This window comes from Poecilia formosa, unplaced genomic scaffold (genome assembly GCF_000485575.1).
Source record: "Poecilia formosa unplaced genomic scaffold, Poecilia_formosa-5.1.2 Scaffold43, whole genome shotgun sequence".
Classification (NCBI taxonomy): Eukaryota; Metazoa; Chordata; class Actinopteri; order Cyprinodontiformes; family Poeciliidae; genus Poecilia; species Poecilia formosa.
Genome location: NW_006799982.1, coordinates 598,052 through 610,937, shown reverse-complemented (window position 1 = coordinate 610,937; position 12,886 = coordinate 598,052). Strand labels below are relative to the sequence as shown.

At 38.8% G+C, this 12,886-nt stretch overlaps 2 protein-coding genes across 6 annotated transcripts; one reads left to right on the top strand and one right to left on the bottom strand.

Annotated features, from left to right (window-relative positions):
• The first annotated feature begins 2,010 nt into the window (after window positions 1-2,010).
• Window positions 2,011-6,663, top strand: LOC103137720 (volume-regulated anion channel subunit LRRC8C). Of its 3 annotated transcripts, XM_016671223.1 has the most exons (4): window positions 2,011-2,113; window positions 2,444-2,481; window positions 2,947-3,098; window positions 4,230-6,663. In XM_016671223.1, exons 3-4 carry the CDS (start codon window positions 2,958-2,960, stop codon window positions 6,498-6,500), a joined length of 2,412 nt encoding a protein of 803 aa, XP_016526709.1. In that variant the 5' UTR covers window positions 2,011-2,113; window positions 2,444-2,481; window positions 2,947-2,957; the 3' UTR covers window positions 6,501-6,663. The 3 variants fall into 3 exon arrangements, with proteins under 3 accessions (XP_016526709.1, XP_007551654.1, XP_016526710.1); XM_007551592.2 differs by lacking the exon at window positions 2,444-2,481 and having other exon boundaries at window positions 2,016-2,113; XM_016671224.1 differs by lacking the exon at window positions 2,011-2,113 and having other exon boundaries at window positions 2,245-2,481.
• A 2,748-nt stretch (window positions 6,664-9,411) lies between these two features.
• Window positions 9,412-12,793, bottom strand: cdkn2d (cyclin-dependent kinase inhibitor 2D (p19, inhibits CDK4)). 3 transcript variants are annotated; one of them, XM_007551589.2, is made up of 3 exons: window positions 12,322-12,793; window positions 11,804-11,964; window positions 9,412-10,376 (listed from the first exon to the last, which is right to left on the bottom strand). In XM_007551589.2, exons 2-3 carry the CDS (start codon window positions 11,942-11,944, stop codon window positions 10,023-10,025), a joined length of 495 nt encoding a protein of 164 aa, XP_007551651.1. In that variant the 5' UTR covers window positions 11,945-11,964; window positions 12,322-12,793; the 3' UTR covers window positions 9,412-10,022. The 3 variants fall into 3 exon arrangements, with proteins under 3 accessions (XP_007551651.1, XP_007551650.1, XP_016526706.1); XM_007551588.2 differs by having other exon boundaries at window positions 11,804-11,961; XM_016671220.1 differs by lacking the exon at window positions 12,322-12,793 and adding an exon at window positions 12,085-12,283 and having other exon boundaries at window positions 11,804-11,961.
• Between the last annotated feature and the right edge of the window lie 93 nt (window positions 12,794-12,886).

The window sequence follows — 12,886 nt, the reverse complement described above, 5'->3', positions numbered from 1 at the left end:
GCTCCTTATTTGTCTTTTTTCCTGGTGCTTGAGATCACTTATACCACATAATATAAAGCTAATTATTCAAGAAGTTTACCAAAAAGTACTCCAGAAAAGTTTGTAATGTATATGCTCTTACTTTTTTTGTTGTTTTACATTTTACAATTCAGATCCAAGAAGCAATTCTGCAGTTTTCCAAGAAAGGTTAATGCTATATTACAACAAACACTAAAGGGGATGAAACGTTTTTTTTTTTTTTACTTATGTTGGATGGTTAAAATGCTTAAGTGAATTGACGTTTGCAATGCCAAATGTACATTTACGTGCAATGAAAACATCATCTGGAATGATGACTCCTAAATCCTGTCTGACTTCAAAGTAAGACATGAGTTTGAAGCAGCAGGAGACACTAGAGGGGGCCAAATCTCTTTGAAACAGAGCCAACTCTTTTCTTTTTAATTTAAACGTAGATACAAATATAGACTACTGTTGTTGGAAAATAGGTGTTTATCTTCTATTTAATGTGACTTAGTCAATGTTCACTTGAACGCAACGTGCTGTAAAATCGACCACCCATGATCGCTAGGAAAAAAAAGCTTCCTGCCCAAATCTGGCAGGTGGAAACTGTAGACCATTATTACATAATCCAAAAGGAAGCATCCCACACTCTGTGCATTCACAAGAGTCTTAGGCTGTAATCTCACCAAATAAAGGAGCCCGGAGCAATGCATCCTTGTAGAAGTAGCTACTCGACGGAAATGGTGGTATGAATTATTTGCAAGGTAAATATATACAAATGACAAGACAATGAAGAGGAAGAGCTTGAAACAGAAGCAAGAGCTGTTCATGCTGTGTTCAGTGTAACAAGGATCTGGGAATTGTAATATCAGCCAACCTTGTTTCAAATTCAAACTGCAGTGGAATTTATTAAGTTCACAGTGACTGTGTTACCTTGGCAATATGTGTATTTATTTTATTTTATTTTATTTTACTTCCCAACACTTTGGCAGCATATTATTTACTGCAGCTATCACTAAGTTTTATGTGAAAGGAAGCCCTTCACATAAAAGGGCTGCCTTTGAAGTCATGACCAATAAAAACTTCAGACTTTAACTCGTGGAATCTGCCCCCTAATTCCAACATCAAAGAAACAACCGAAACAGTCCACGCAACTATGTGGATATGATAGTACGGTGAACAATTAAAATTAACTGATGTGCTAGTTGTTATTAAAAGCTGAAGAAACTAGCATGCTTCACAGATCACAAAGTGTGTTTCAAAGACTATTCGTTGTGGACAGGAATGTCTGGAGAAAAATATATTAAGACAAAGGCTGGGAGGTCAGGGAATGAACCTGAACTAAGTCAGTGGATGTGGCAGAAAAAGAAAGGTTTGTGTTGCCTTTTCTATAAAGTTCAAAAGTATCAGCAGTGTTTTAAAGAATCTGTTCTGACTGTAGAGTAGTCCATGGGGTTGAACAGTTACAAGTAAGCTATTGATATTTTCAGTCACACTTACACCAAAGAAAACAAAGAAATCACATAAGAAATGTAAAAACGTGTTTAACAGTGTAGGAAGTGTGTAGCGATTCAAATTGAGATTATTCAACACGTTCTAGATTTTAATTAGATCAGATTAATTATTTTAATCTGATCATTAAACAGATGCAAAGTAAAACTTTACTGTTGACTGATTCGACACGAATTCAATCTCCGCACTGAATTGGATTTTAAGATTAACTTTATTATATTTCTCTTTAAAAATTAAGACTATTTTTCCCATTAAACAAATGTACGTCTTTTTTTTAACACAACACTAAAGTGTTGGGAAGGAAGAGTGGGGTTTCAGGAGACTATCACATAAACTGCAGCTAGTGAGAAGGCACGCACATCAAGCAAAACTGGCCTGGAGGAAACAAAAAGTCTGTTTCCGGTCTAGATCTTATCTTTCAGGTGTGTTGATGTGGGAGTTTTAGCGAACTGGAGTTTACTTTGAAAGTCTGACCGGAACTCTCCTGTGACTTCTCCCTCACTTCACACCGGTGCGCTCCCATGAAGTGATGGAAAAAATAAAAAATCAAGCGCTCCAACTATCACCGGACACCGACGGGGAGTATACTCTCCGGACGCAGGTAAGGCGGACTCACTTGGCTGAGTCACCGTTTGCTTTTACTTTACTTTGTGAACCCATAACGCGAAACTAATGTGAAAACTTTAGAAATAACGCAGCTCGGGTTACGTTACGAGCTCCCGTTAATAGCCCCTTAGGGTGAATTGCTGAATAACTCATCGAAAGACAGCTTGTATCTACTGTTAATGGGATTGGATAAAATGTACTGTCATAGGTGCATTATCTTTATTAACATCACTGGGGACTTGTAAACACATTTAAACCAAATTCCTTATGACATATTTAACTGTCTCCTATCTGAGTTCTTGTCTGACTAGTTTTTCCATTTTAGGTCAACATTCATTCAGTCATTATAAGCAAGGTGTGGAGGTAGGCACACCTTGCCTACCCTATAAACGTATAAACGTTCAGATTTCAGCATTATGAGATATGAGAATGCTTGTTTCAATAGGTTGCAGCATTTATTTATGATCTGTCAACTAAATGGAGTGCTACTGTCAAAATATTTATCACCCATTCCCAGTTCTGTATGTGGCAATATTTACATCTACATATGTAAACAGCAATAGAAAAAATTCTGAAATTCTGTTGTGTTTTTTTTTTTTGGTTTTGTTGTGCCAAGCCTAAGATTGTCACTGGCCCACTTTGAAAAACTTTCTAGCAGCACCCCTGGTCCCTACTTTATTTATTCCAAGGCACAGACACTTAGCCTTGAGTTTTAACACACGTTTTTCTCTGTCATTTCTCTTGTGATATCGACCAAACCTTGAAACTGTCTTGGCAGATGGTATTAATTTAAAGCCATGTTGACCTCCACTGTCCTTCCATCACCAGGGCGCAGCAGCATGATCCCAGTGGGTGAATTCAAAAGCCTCGGGATTGAGCAGAACTCCCAGTTCCGGGTGCTGAAACCATGGTGGGACGTTCTGTCAGAGTACCTGTGCGTTGCAATGCTCATGATTGGTGTCTTTGGCTGCACCCTGCAGGTGAGGTATCTGCCATTATGAAAGGTATTTTACTGCATGTTACCTAATTTCTACAACTTAACATTCCTGGGGAGGTTAATTATTAGCTTCTTTTGCCGTGTTGTTGCACCCCGGAATGACATATCACAATATTAAATTCCCCACACACCCTTTTTTTCTGGCTCAGTGCAAAGCATAAAACATATGTACAGTTTGAAACACACCAAGAATAACTTAGCAACTCTGTTCTAATAAGCTACAGACATACAAATTGACTTAAAGATCTGTTTATAACCTAAGTCATCTTTTATTATCTCACAGTCACACTAAATACTTAAGAAAAATCCAGCCTTTAATCGTAGTGCAATCGTAGTGCATCCCACTGGATAAACATCCAGTGGGAAATAATAAAAATAAAAAAAATCATGTTAAGACAAAATTGCTTGTGGCACAATTGACACCCCAAACAATCCTTTCGAACAGTGCGGGGTTGCCAGGAAAGAAAATCTATCTTACCATTACACTCTTCTGGGATCTTAACTGGAACCATGCGCTTTGGTCAGATGACAGAAAGTATAGTGGAGGTTCTATGATGCCGTGGGCCTGTTAATCCTCAGAAGATCCTGGATAGATTGCTAAAGAGACTTTTTTTTTTCATATAGTGACTTACATTATGTTACATATGTTTATTTAATTGCCATAATTTTGTAGAAATAAGTTTTAATGTGGACATTAAAAAGTTTTATTTTATTTTATTTTTATTTTTTTTGTGGGAAAAAAAAAGCCAGGATTGCTCTTGATTGATTTTTAAAAGCAATAAAATTGTTAAAACATCCAGGGGTGGGGGTGGTTATTTTTTCTATGTACTATATGTGTATGTTGATCAAAAGATAACGGTTAAAACTCCTACAAAAGCAGGGCCTCATGAATATTTATACAACATACAGAAGTTTGCAGGTTTGCTGCAGTTAAAAGAAAGGAAGTGCAGAAAACCACAATCCCAACACTGAAACTGTGAAAATGTGGTTTATTTCACATTATTAATAATTTGGGGGTTTTATCAGAATGCATTGCCACACATTATTTATTTGAAGTCTTTATGCTTTTGTTTGTAGCTAATTTACATAAAAATTTTCTATTTAATTTCCACAGCTAACCCAGGACAAGATCGCATGTCTGCCCAGCCATATCACCAGCCCAAAGAATGAGGCAGTAGACTGCAACTACATCATTGACTACAGCAATAACAACAGTGACAGCTCCATCGTCACAGAGCTGTTCGGTCGCAAGAATAACCTGGACATTCACCAATACTTGTTTGTTAACCACTATTGCTATGAGAGGTTTGTGCACTGGTATGCGAAGTACTTCCCATACCTTGTGGTGATCCACTCTATGATCTTCATGGTAGCAAGCAGCTTCTGGTTCAAATTCCCTGGGACATCTTCTAAAATTGACCTTTTTGTCAACATTCTGGGGAAGTGCTTTGACTCACCCTGGACCACGAGGGCCCTGAGTGAAGTTTCAGAGGAAAGAGGAGAGGAGAAGCTGGTCAGTTTGAGGAGGAGCACCATGTCGAAGGATTTCAAAGACCACAGGTCAGACGAGGAGGAGAATATAGGACTTCTTCGCTCCACCTCTGTCAAGTCTAATTCGGAAAAGAAAGTCCAGGACCCCCAGCCTACTCCTTCTGTGTTGGACAAAAAGGAGGGAGAGCAGGCCAAAGCTCTCTTTGAAAAGGTGAAGAAGTTTCGAACCCATGTAGAGGAGGCAGACATCTTGTACCTTATGTATGTGCTACAAACATCTCTCAAAGTCTTCAAGTTCCTTATTATCATTGTATACACTGCAGTCCTGGTACAAAATATTGAAGTAATTGTGCGCTGTGATGTTCCTCCTGACCTGACTGGGTTTCATGTCTTTTGCTGTACCCACACCAAAGCCCATCTTTTCTCCAAGCTTGCTTACTGCTACTTCTGCTTCGTAGGAGTGTATGGACTTATGTGCATCTACACCCTATATTGGGTGTTCCACCGACCTTTGAAGGAGTACTCCTTTGAGCACGTCAGACTGGAAACGGGTGTGATTGACATACCGGATGTAAAGAACGACTTTGCTTTCTTGTTTCATCTGGTGGACCAGTATGATGCTCTTTATCCTAAAAGGTTTGCCGTCTTTCTTTCTGAGGTAAGCGAGAGTCACCTCCATCAACTCAACCTGAACTACGAGTGGACCAACAGGAAGCTGCGCGCCCACCTTTCTAAGAACTCCAAAGATAACTTGGAACTCTGTCTTATGGGACTCCCAGGCCTTCCAGACACTGTCTTTGAAATCACAGAAATTGAATCACTCAGACTGGAGCAAGTTAAAAATGTTACAATTCCAGCTGGTGTGGCAAAGCTGGATTCTTTGCAGGAGTTGTCTTTGATCTACTGTCCAGCTAAGCTGCAACTGCTTGCCCTGAACCACCTTAAAGAACAATTAAAGGTTCTACGTCTTGCTTTTGAAAGTTCAGAGGAGATCCCTTTGTGGATGTATACCCTACATTCTCTGGAGGAGTTATATCTGACTGGTCCTTTAACTAATGAGGTGTCGAAAAGTGGCAACTTGGAATCTTTGCGAGATCTCAGTAATTTGAGACTCCTCAGTCTACGGTCCAACCTACGAAAAATACCACCCAGTGTTGGTGACCTGGCGTCACAGTTGAAGGCATTGTGCATCCACAACGAAGGGGTCAAGCTCCAGGCATTTAGCACCCTGAAGAAGCTAACAAACTTGGTTTCATTAGAGCTATCGGGCTGTGAGCTGGAGCGGATCCCAAGCGCTGTTTTCAGCCTGAACAATCTACAGGAGCTAGACCTGAAGGAAAATAAGCTTTGCACCGTGGAAGAGATCCTGAGTCTGCAGCATTGCCGGCGTTTGGTGACGCTCCGTCTGTGGCACAATAAAATCACATACATTCCTGATCACATCGCTAAGCTGCACACACTGGAGACGCTGGACATAAGCTGGAACAAGTTGAAAAAGCTTCCGTCTCGGCTGTTCTACTGCACCCGGCTACGGCACCTCGACATCTCCCACAATCAGATCACATCCATTCCTTCAGAAGTGAACATACTATCGGGTCTTCAGTTCTTTTCTGCTGCCTTTAACTCTCTAGAGTCTCTGCCAGAGGAGCTCTTCTCCTGTAAACGAATAAAAACTCTGGTTCTGAGTAACAACTGTCTTTCGTATCTTAGCCCGAAAGTGGGCAACCTGGCCCAGCTTGTGCGACTGGATATTAAGGGAAATCGGTTGGACTCACTGCCTTTGGAGATAGGGGAGTGTTCTCTTCTGAGATGCACTGGACTGATAGTAGAGGACAGCCTGTTCGACTTGCTGCCATCAGACTTACGAAAGAAGCTGAGTCAAGGCCGAGACTGAAAGCTGAGGATAGTCGCAAACGAAGAAAATCATGGTGGCCAGTTGTGTTCTGGCTTGCTTTGAGGAAAGAGTTTTGATTGTGGACAAACATGTGTATTACATGTGTGTTTTAGAAAAACACATATGCAAGTGTCTACTTTTATTAAAATATCTTTTTTACAGAGCTAGTTTCTTGTTTGTTTTTGTTTTTGTTTTGGTTTTTTTTGGGATGGTTGGGTGGTGTGTGGGCGAGAGGGAGGCTGGCCCAGCTCAAACAATAGTTCTCAAAAGGTTTACAAGGTTTACCTTATTTTGCACAAAATAAGGACTCAGACAGACCTATGTTGTTTTTGACTGGGGAGGTTTGTGCTGTATCCTGCAGAACAGGTTTTTACTACCCAGAGAGGAGTGTCCTTCTCTGTGTCGAGTCATGTTGCCCTCATTTAGGAGACACAGAGAAAAGGTTGATCTTTGAGACAAACACCAATACACTTAAGTTTTAATTTAATCATATATTATTTCTTTAATTGTAGGTAAGTGTTGTTGCATTAGAAAGACTATTCTGACTGTTACTAATCTGAAGATCATAATACTAAAAGATTAAATACAAAGTTTTTTTTTTATTACATTCTTTCTCCATTAATTAATCCATGATTTTCCCTCTAAGTGTATTGAAGGTCAAACTCAGCAACCTGAAAAACAGTGAATTTTTCTGCTTCTGCTTTGTACCTTCAAGTCTATTATTCGTGTTCTGGCTTGCAGAGCATGACTAGAAAACAAGATCCTTGCAGTCAAATGAACAGAAATACCTCTGCTGTAAAATGCAAGGTAAGGTAATTTTAGTTATGTAGCACATTTTCAGCAGCAAGGCAATTCAAAATGCTTTACATGAATTTAAAGGAAATACAAACTAAATAACAAACCAAAGGAAAGAAGAAGAAGAAAAATAATCTAATGCAACACTGACCCGCCCTCATGGCATTATATCATAGATGGTTATCTGGGTGTATCTGAGGAGTTTTGTAGTAGTTTGAACAACAGTAGCATGTGCCAAATGCCACCATACCAGGTAAATCATTACCGTGTCTTTTCTGTTGTCATTAAGGGGGTGACGAAGTGTGTCACCAGTATTAGACAGAAAGTTGTGGAAACGTTTCAAGCAGTTTTAGATTAAAAATCTATTTCCACATCTCGCAGGGAACTGTTCATTCTATAATCCACAAAATAAATATTCCATAACTTCAAACTACAAACGCATGAGCACTCACTTAAACTGATAGGTCTAGAAAGGTGATTTAAAGCTAGGAATACAACACAATTCCCCCCCGATTTTATCATCTGGTCAGATGAGACAAAAACGCTTTAGTCTACATGTCAGACTGTCTGTCAGAAAACCAGAACTGCCTATCACCCTGAATACTCTGTTCCCCACAATAAAACATGATGGTGGCAACATCATGCTGTGGAGATGCTGTTCTTCTGTGGGGTTGACAAAGCTGGTCAGATCTGAGGGGGAAAATGAATGGAGCTAAAAACAGTGGAATTCTGGGAGAAAATATGTTAGAGACTGAAGCACAGTTTTTAGTTTCATTTTCCACAGAAGTCTAAGCACTAGGTGGTTTTGACAGTCATGTTTTTGACATGCCCATTCTTGTAACCCTTCTGAGGATCTAGAAGCAGGATTTCTTTAATAAGCTTAATTTGCTTTACAAAAAATAAGAAAATGTACCTTATAAGTGTAGATGTTAACTTTTCACCGTTATCTGCAGAACATGCCAACAATTTGACTCTGGAAGTATTTGCACACACAGCACACCCACCTTCAAACCAGTTGAGCAACTGAGCTCTACCCAGTGTCTGGTTGAGTGTCTCAATCTGACTCTTTCACTAATCAAGTTAAATGTATTTGTATTGCACAAAAAACAGCAACCAATTAATAAACAAGCAGTACACATTGAATTTTGTCAAATGCCACCATCAAAGTCATTAAGACTAATCATACAAATATACAAATATATTGATCACTGTTCCAGTTATGAATCAAATGCAATTCTAAACAGCTTTAGATTTGATCTAAAGGAGCTCATTGTTTCAGCTGTTTTATGGCGCATACAAATTAAATGCCGTTTCTCAATGTGTGGGTGCCTTTCTACCATTAGCACTCAGAAATATTACAATTTTAGCTGGTTTAGTTATAAACTTCAAGTCATCAGAAGTTGAAGAATTAGAAATGCCTTTATACCACTTGAGTTTGATTTATTCTACCATGTAATCATTTTAATTCAGATTTTTAAGCAATAGACCAATACGAAATAGCACAAAACTGTGAGGTGATGCAAACCTGAAAATCGTGGTGTACATTTGTATTCCGTTCTCCTGAGTCAATGCGTTGTAGTTACCGTTCACTGCAGTTACAGCTGCAGGTCTGAATACTTTTGGAAGGCGCTGTAAGTGACCTGTGAATACGGACTTCAACACAAAGAACACAGCAGCACAGTAGCTGAACTGTATCTGCTCTCTCTTGTGGTGAAGAAGGAGGCGCACAGGCAAACAAAATAGCCATTGTGCCGTGAGAGTCCTGAGAACAAACAGCAGCAAACTGTGCCTCGGTTACCTAGGGTCTGTAACAAAAACAGGGCTCTCATTCATTTTTAGCTGCAGAGCAGTTATCTTTGTGACCTTTAACAGGGTTTTCTGGTTCTGTGCATTCCATTTTGGACTTTTCAGCTTCGTCATTGAGGAAGTGTTAAAACACAAAAAAATATTTAAAAAGAAAAAGAATATGGATCAAAACCTCTGATTATCTGGGTGCTCGCAGATACAAGAAAGACACTAAAGAATCTGTTTTGTCATTTTATTTTTAAATACCAAAAGTAGAGCGAGCTCAAGATAGATTACATTTTTTAAAAAAGACAATGAGAGACAATAAGACTTAAAGTTCATAACTTTATTTTGTGCTTTCTTCAAATATTAAAGTGAATAATCTCACTTTTGTCTTAAAGGTATTTATATAAATAACATTTCAACAAATCACATCAAATGTTGCTATTTACAAAGTCACAGGAATATTAATTCCTCTTCCAACAATAAATAAGAGTAAATTCAAAGTCCATCTAATTAAGAGAAACACAACTATGCAAAGCAATCAGGGTGCACCATTTCATTTTTGTAAATAAAAAAAAAAAACATACATGTGTAGAAACTGTTACAATTCATACATACAATGGAAATAATGTAAAAAAAAAAAATCACATAACACTGGAGGACAACTATCTACAAATGTGCACTCCCAATTAACAGGGAAAGAATGTAAATATAAGGTGCCTAAACTGCACTGTGCAAAAGGTGTCTACAGTATATAGCCACCAATCCACTGAAAAGAAGCTGCCAAGACATCACGTCCCGTCACATTTTAATGCTCAGCTACCAAAAACCAAATTCATGTATTCAAGTTACCAGGTACAAAGCAAAAAAATTGAAAAAACACAAAAGAAAAAAAAGTGAGGTTTGAGTTATGCAGAGGATTAATTCTTACTATTCTTACTAACTGTGAATGTGAGCAAAAAGTGAGTTCATCATATCCAGCTCACCCAGAGATCGGGCAACGTCTATTGCTGTTTGACCACTGACGTTGGCATGTTTGAGGTCGGATCGTGGGGCCAAGAACTCCACGACATCCCGGTGGCCTTCTCGTATGGCGATGTGGATGGGGAGGGCGCCGTTCTGGTCCTGGATGTTCACTGAAGCCCCGTGCTCCACCAGGACCTGCAGGGTCTCCAGGAAGCCCGTCTGTGCTGCATCGTGGACAGGCGTTATGCCGTGTTTGTCCTGGACGTTGGGCTCAGCTCCTTTTTCCAGCAACAACCTTGCTACTTTGGAATTCCCCATCATCATCACCTGAAAAGAGATGTTAAATAAGATGAATGTAGATCACATAATCATTTTAAAACACCTTTGTGTAAATTGGTAAGCTATACAGTCAAAGACCTCTTATTTTCTCAGCTTTATGTCAGTAAGTACCCAACTCTATTCAGTGCATTTACTACAAATATCAACATGTCTTTTTTCACAAAACTTTTGAAATTTGTAAGTACATTTTCTAAATGTTTGTTCTTAATGATTGTATCTAAAAAAAATTTGCAGCATTATAAGTTTATGTTAAACTAAACCTTTATGTATAGTCGTTCCAATATTTAAAATCTCAAGATGTTCCCCAATAACAATAATAATAATAATAATAATAATAGATAACTCTGAACTAAAACTTTTATATTTGGAAATCCAAATACCTTAGCCGAAATATTAGTACCACTACTACTTCTACTAACAATAAAGATAAAGATCCTGAAAGCTCCAAACAATTTCACTTCTATTTAAATTTATAAACCCAATTCATACCGATGCGTTTCCATTTTGTCCCTTTCTAAATCAATCAATATCAAAACTTCAAGCAACTCATTCAATAATAATGTACTTGTACCTTTGCTCATTACTTCCAAATTTTAATGAATTGCAAAAATAATCTGATAAATATGCTCAAATACAGGTGTCGCATTTTATTTTCTGAAAAGAATTACATTGAAATCTACCTTGTCAAACCAAATTTACGGATATGCCAAAAACAATTTCTTTTTGGAAGTCAAAAACATATTTTGTGATAGACTATGACTATGCTTTATATGGACATCAAAGTGAAAAGTGGAGGCGGAGCATAATGCTCATTTACCATGTCATGCTTTTGTAGTTTTCATTTGTAGCTACAGAATGTTTCAAGGTAGGAATTAAAGATGTTTGCACATGATGTTTCAGAACATGACGAGTCCAGCATGTATGGAAAATATGATTTTTTTTTTTTTTCTGGGGTATTTTGGACATACAAACAGCTTTCAGCAGTATGTGTGTACAGGGGATGCTTTGAATTCTAAGTACGTTCCTGCTACAAACAAAAATAAACTGATATGCCATCATTTAACTACGCAGTATCCAACAACAGACGACGCCTTTTCGTAGCCGAAAAACTCGGATCCCAAGAACCAAAGCTACAAAAATACGAAATGATCAGCGGCAATAATTCTGTAAATTGGGGATTAAACGGTAAATCCAAAAGAAAAAAAATGGCATTGGTAATAAAGAACCCACTCAAAATAAATGCAAAAATATAAAATGTGAAGTAGGAATTATGTAATTTCCGTTAACATAACAGGGCGGACATAGGAAACTATTCATAAACACAGCGACCAAATGAATTTATCCTCGGCTCATATTCAGAAGGTAATAGTTCTGAAACTGATTCATGATATGTGAACATAAATAACGGTGTTTACCTGCAGCGCGGTCCGACCGAACTCGTTGGGAGTATCGGGATGCACTCTGCATTCCTCCAGGATCCTCTGCACCTCATCGGCATTCCCTTTGGCTGCTGCCGCCGTCAAAGCTTTCCCCGCGTCCATCTGACTCAGGACCATTATACTCTGGGTTTCTGCTGCTGGATAAGACACGGAGCAGAGTCGCATCAAAACTCAAACTGAAATATTTCATTAAGATGGAGGAATTGACAGGTTATTTCGAAAAGCCGGGATGATAATGTCGGCTACCCCTAGCTAACCTTACTACAGCATCCGGCTAACGTAACTTGTAGTTCTCCGCTGACGCCATATTACTGGGTTGTTGCGTACAGCTGCAACGCCGGGGTGTTTTAACAAAATATACGGTTAAACCGCACTGGTGAAGGGAAATATTTGCCATTTCTACAGAGATAATTCATATAGACTGAATGTTAATAACAAGTAGCATCCGAGCTAAAGGCTAACGGTTTATCAACCATAAAGGTTTCTGTGCCTACCTTATTCAGTCCGTTGAGATACCAAGCGTCGTCAAGTCTCCACAACCCGTTGCTTCTAGTGCCCAGTTATTTTTAAATACAATTCAAACGAGAAAAGTTTATCAACCTTTAAAAAATACATTTGCGCGCTGAGATCCAAACTGCGGTGTCCCCCTAGTCTAAAATTTACAAACATTGGAAAGAGAATACGCTAGCCAATCACAACTCTCCCAGTAGGCGTTGTTCGTCCATATATGGTAAAATAGGAGGAGCTATAACTCTGTTACTACGCTCTCGCAGTGGCAACATCAACATCTGACCAATCAGCGCTAGAAGCGAATAAAGCGGGCGATTTGTAAACGTTGGCGTCTTCAAAGGGCAGTTCATTCAGATTTCCATCCTTTGCTTGTACTTCTGCAGGTCGGAGTGACGGAAAAAAGGCGGGTGCGCGTTTGTAATTTTGGGCGGAATTTATCGACTGTGATTACACAATGCGTGCCTGCAGGTGTGATAGAAATATCACCAGTTAAAGTTTGACACATGCAAAACGAAAAACGAAATGCACTAAAGCCACTCATAAACTGCT

What these genes read in the sequence shown, in the direction of transcription:
- LOC103137720 (XM_016671223.1), top strand. Translation starts at nt 2,958, where the DNA reads ATGATCCCAGTGGGTGAATTCAAAAGCCTCGGGATTGAGCAGAACTCC. An exon ending in TCTTTGGCTGCACCCTGCAG is followed by an intron (nt 3,099 to 4,229) that starts GTGAGGTATCTG and finishes TAATTTCCACAG; the next exon opens with CTAACCCAGGACAAGATCGC.
- cdkn2d (XM_007551589.2), bottom strand. Translation starts at nt 11,944, where the DNA reads ATGGTCCTGAGTCAGATGGACGCGGGGAAAGCTTTGACGGCGGCAGCA. An exon ending in TCGGTCGGACCGCGCTGCAG is followed by an intron (nt 10,377 to 11,803) that starts GTAAACACCGTT and finishes ATCTCTTTTCAG; the next exon opens with GTGATGATGATGGGGAATTC.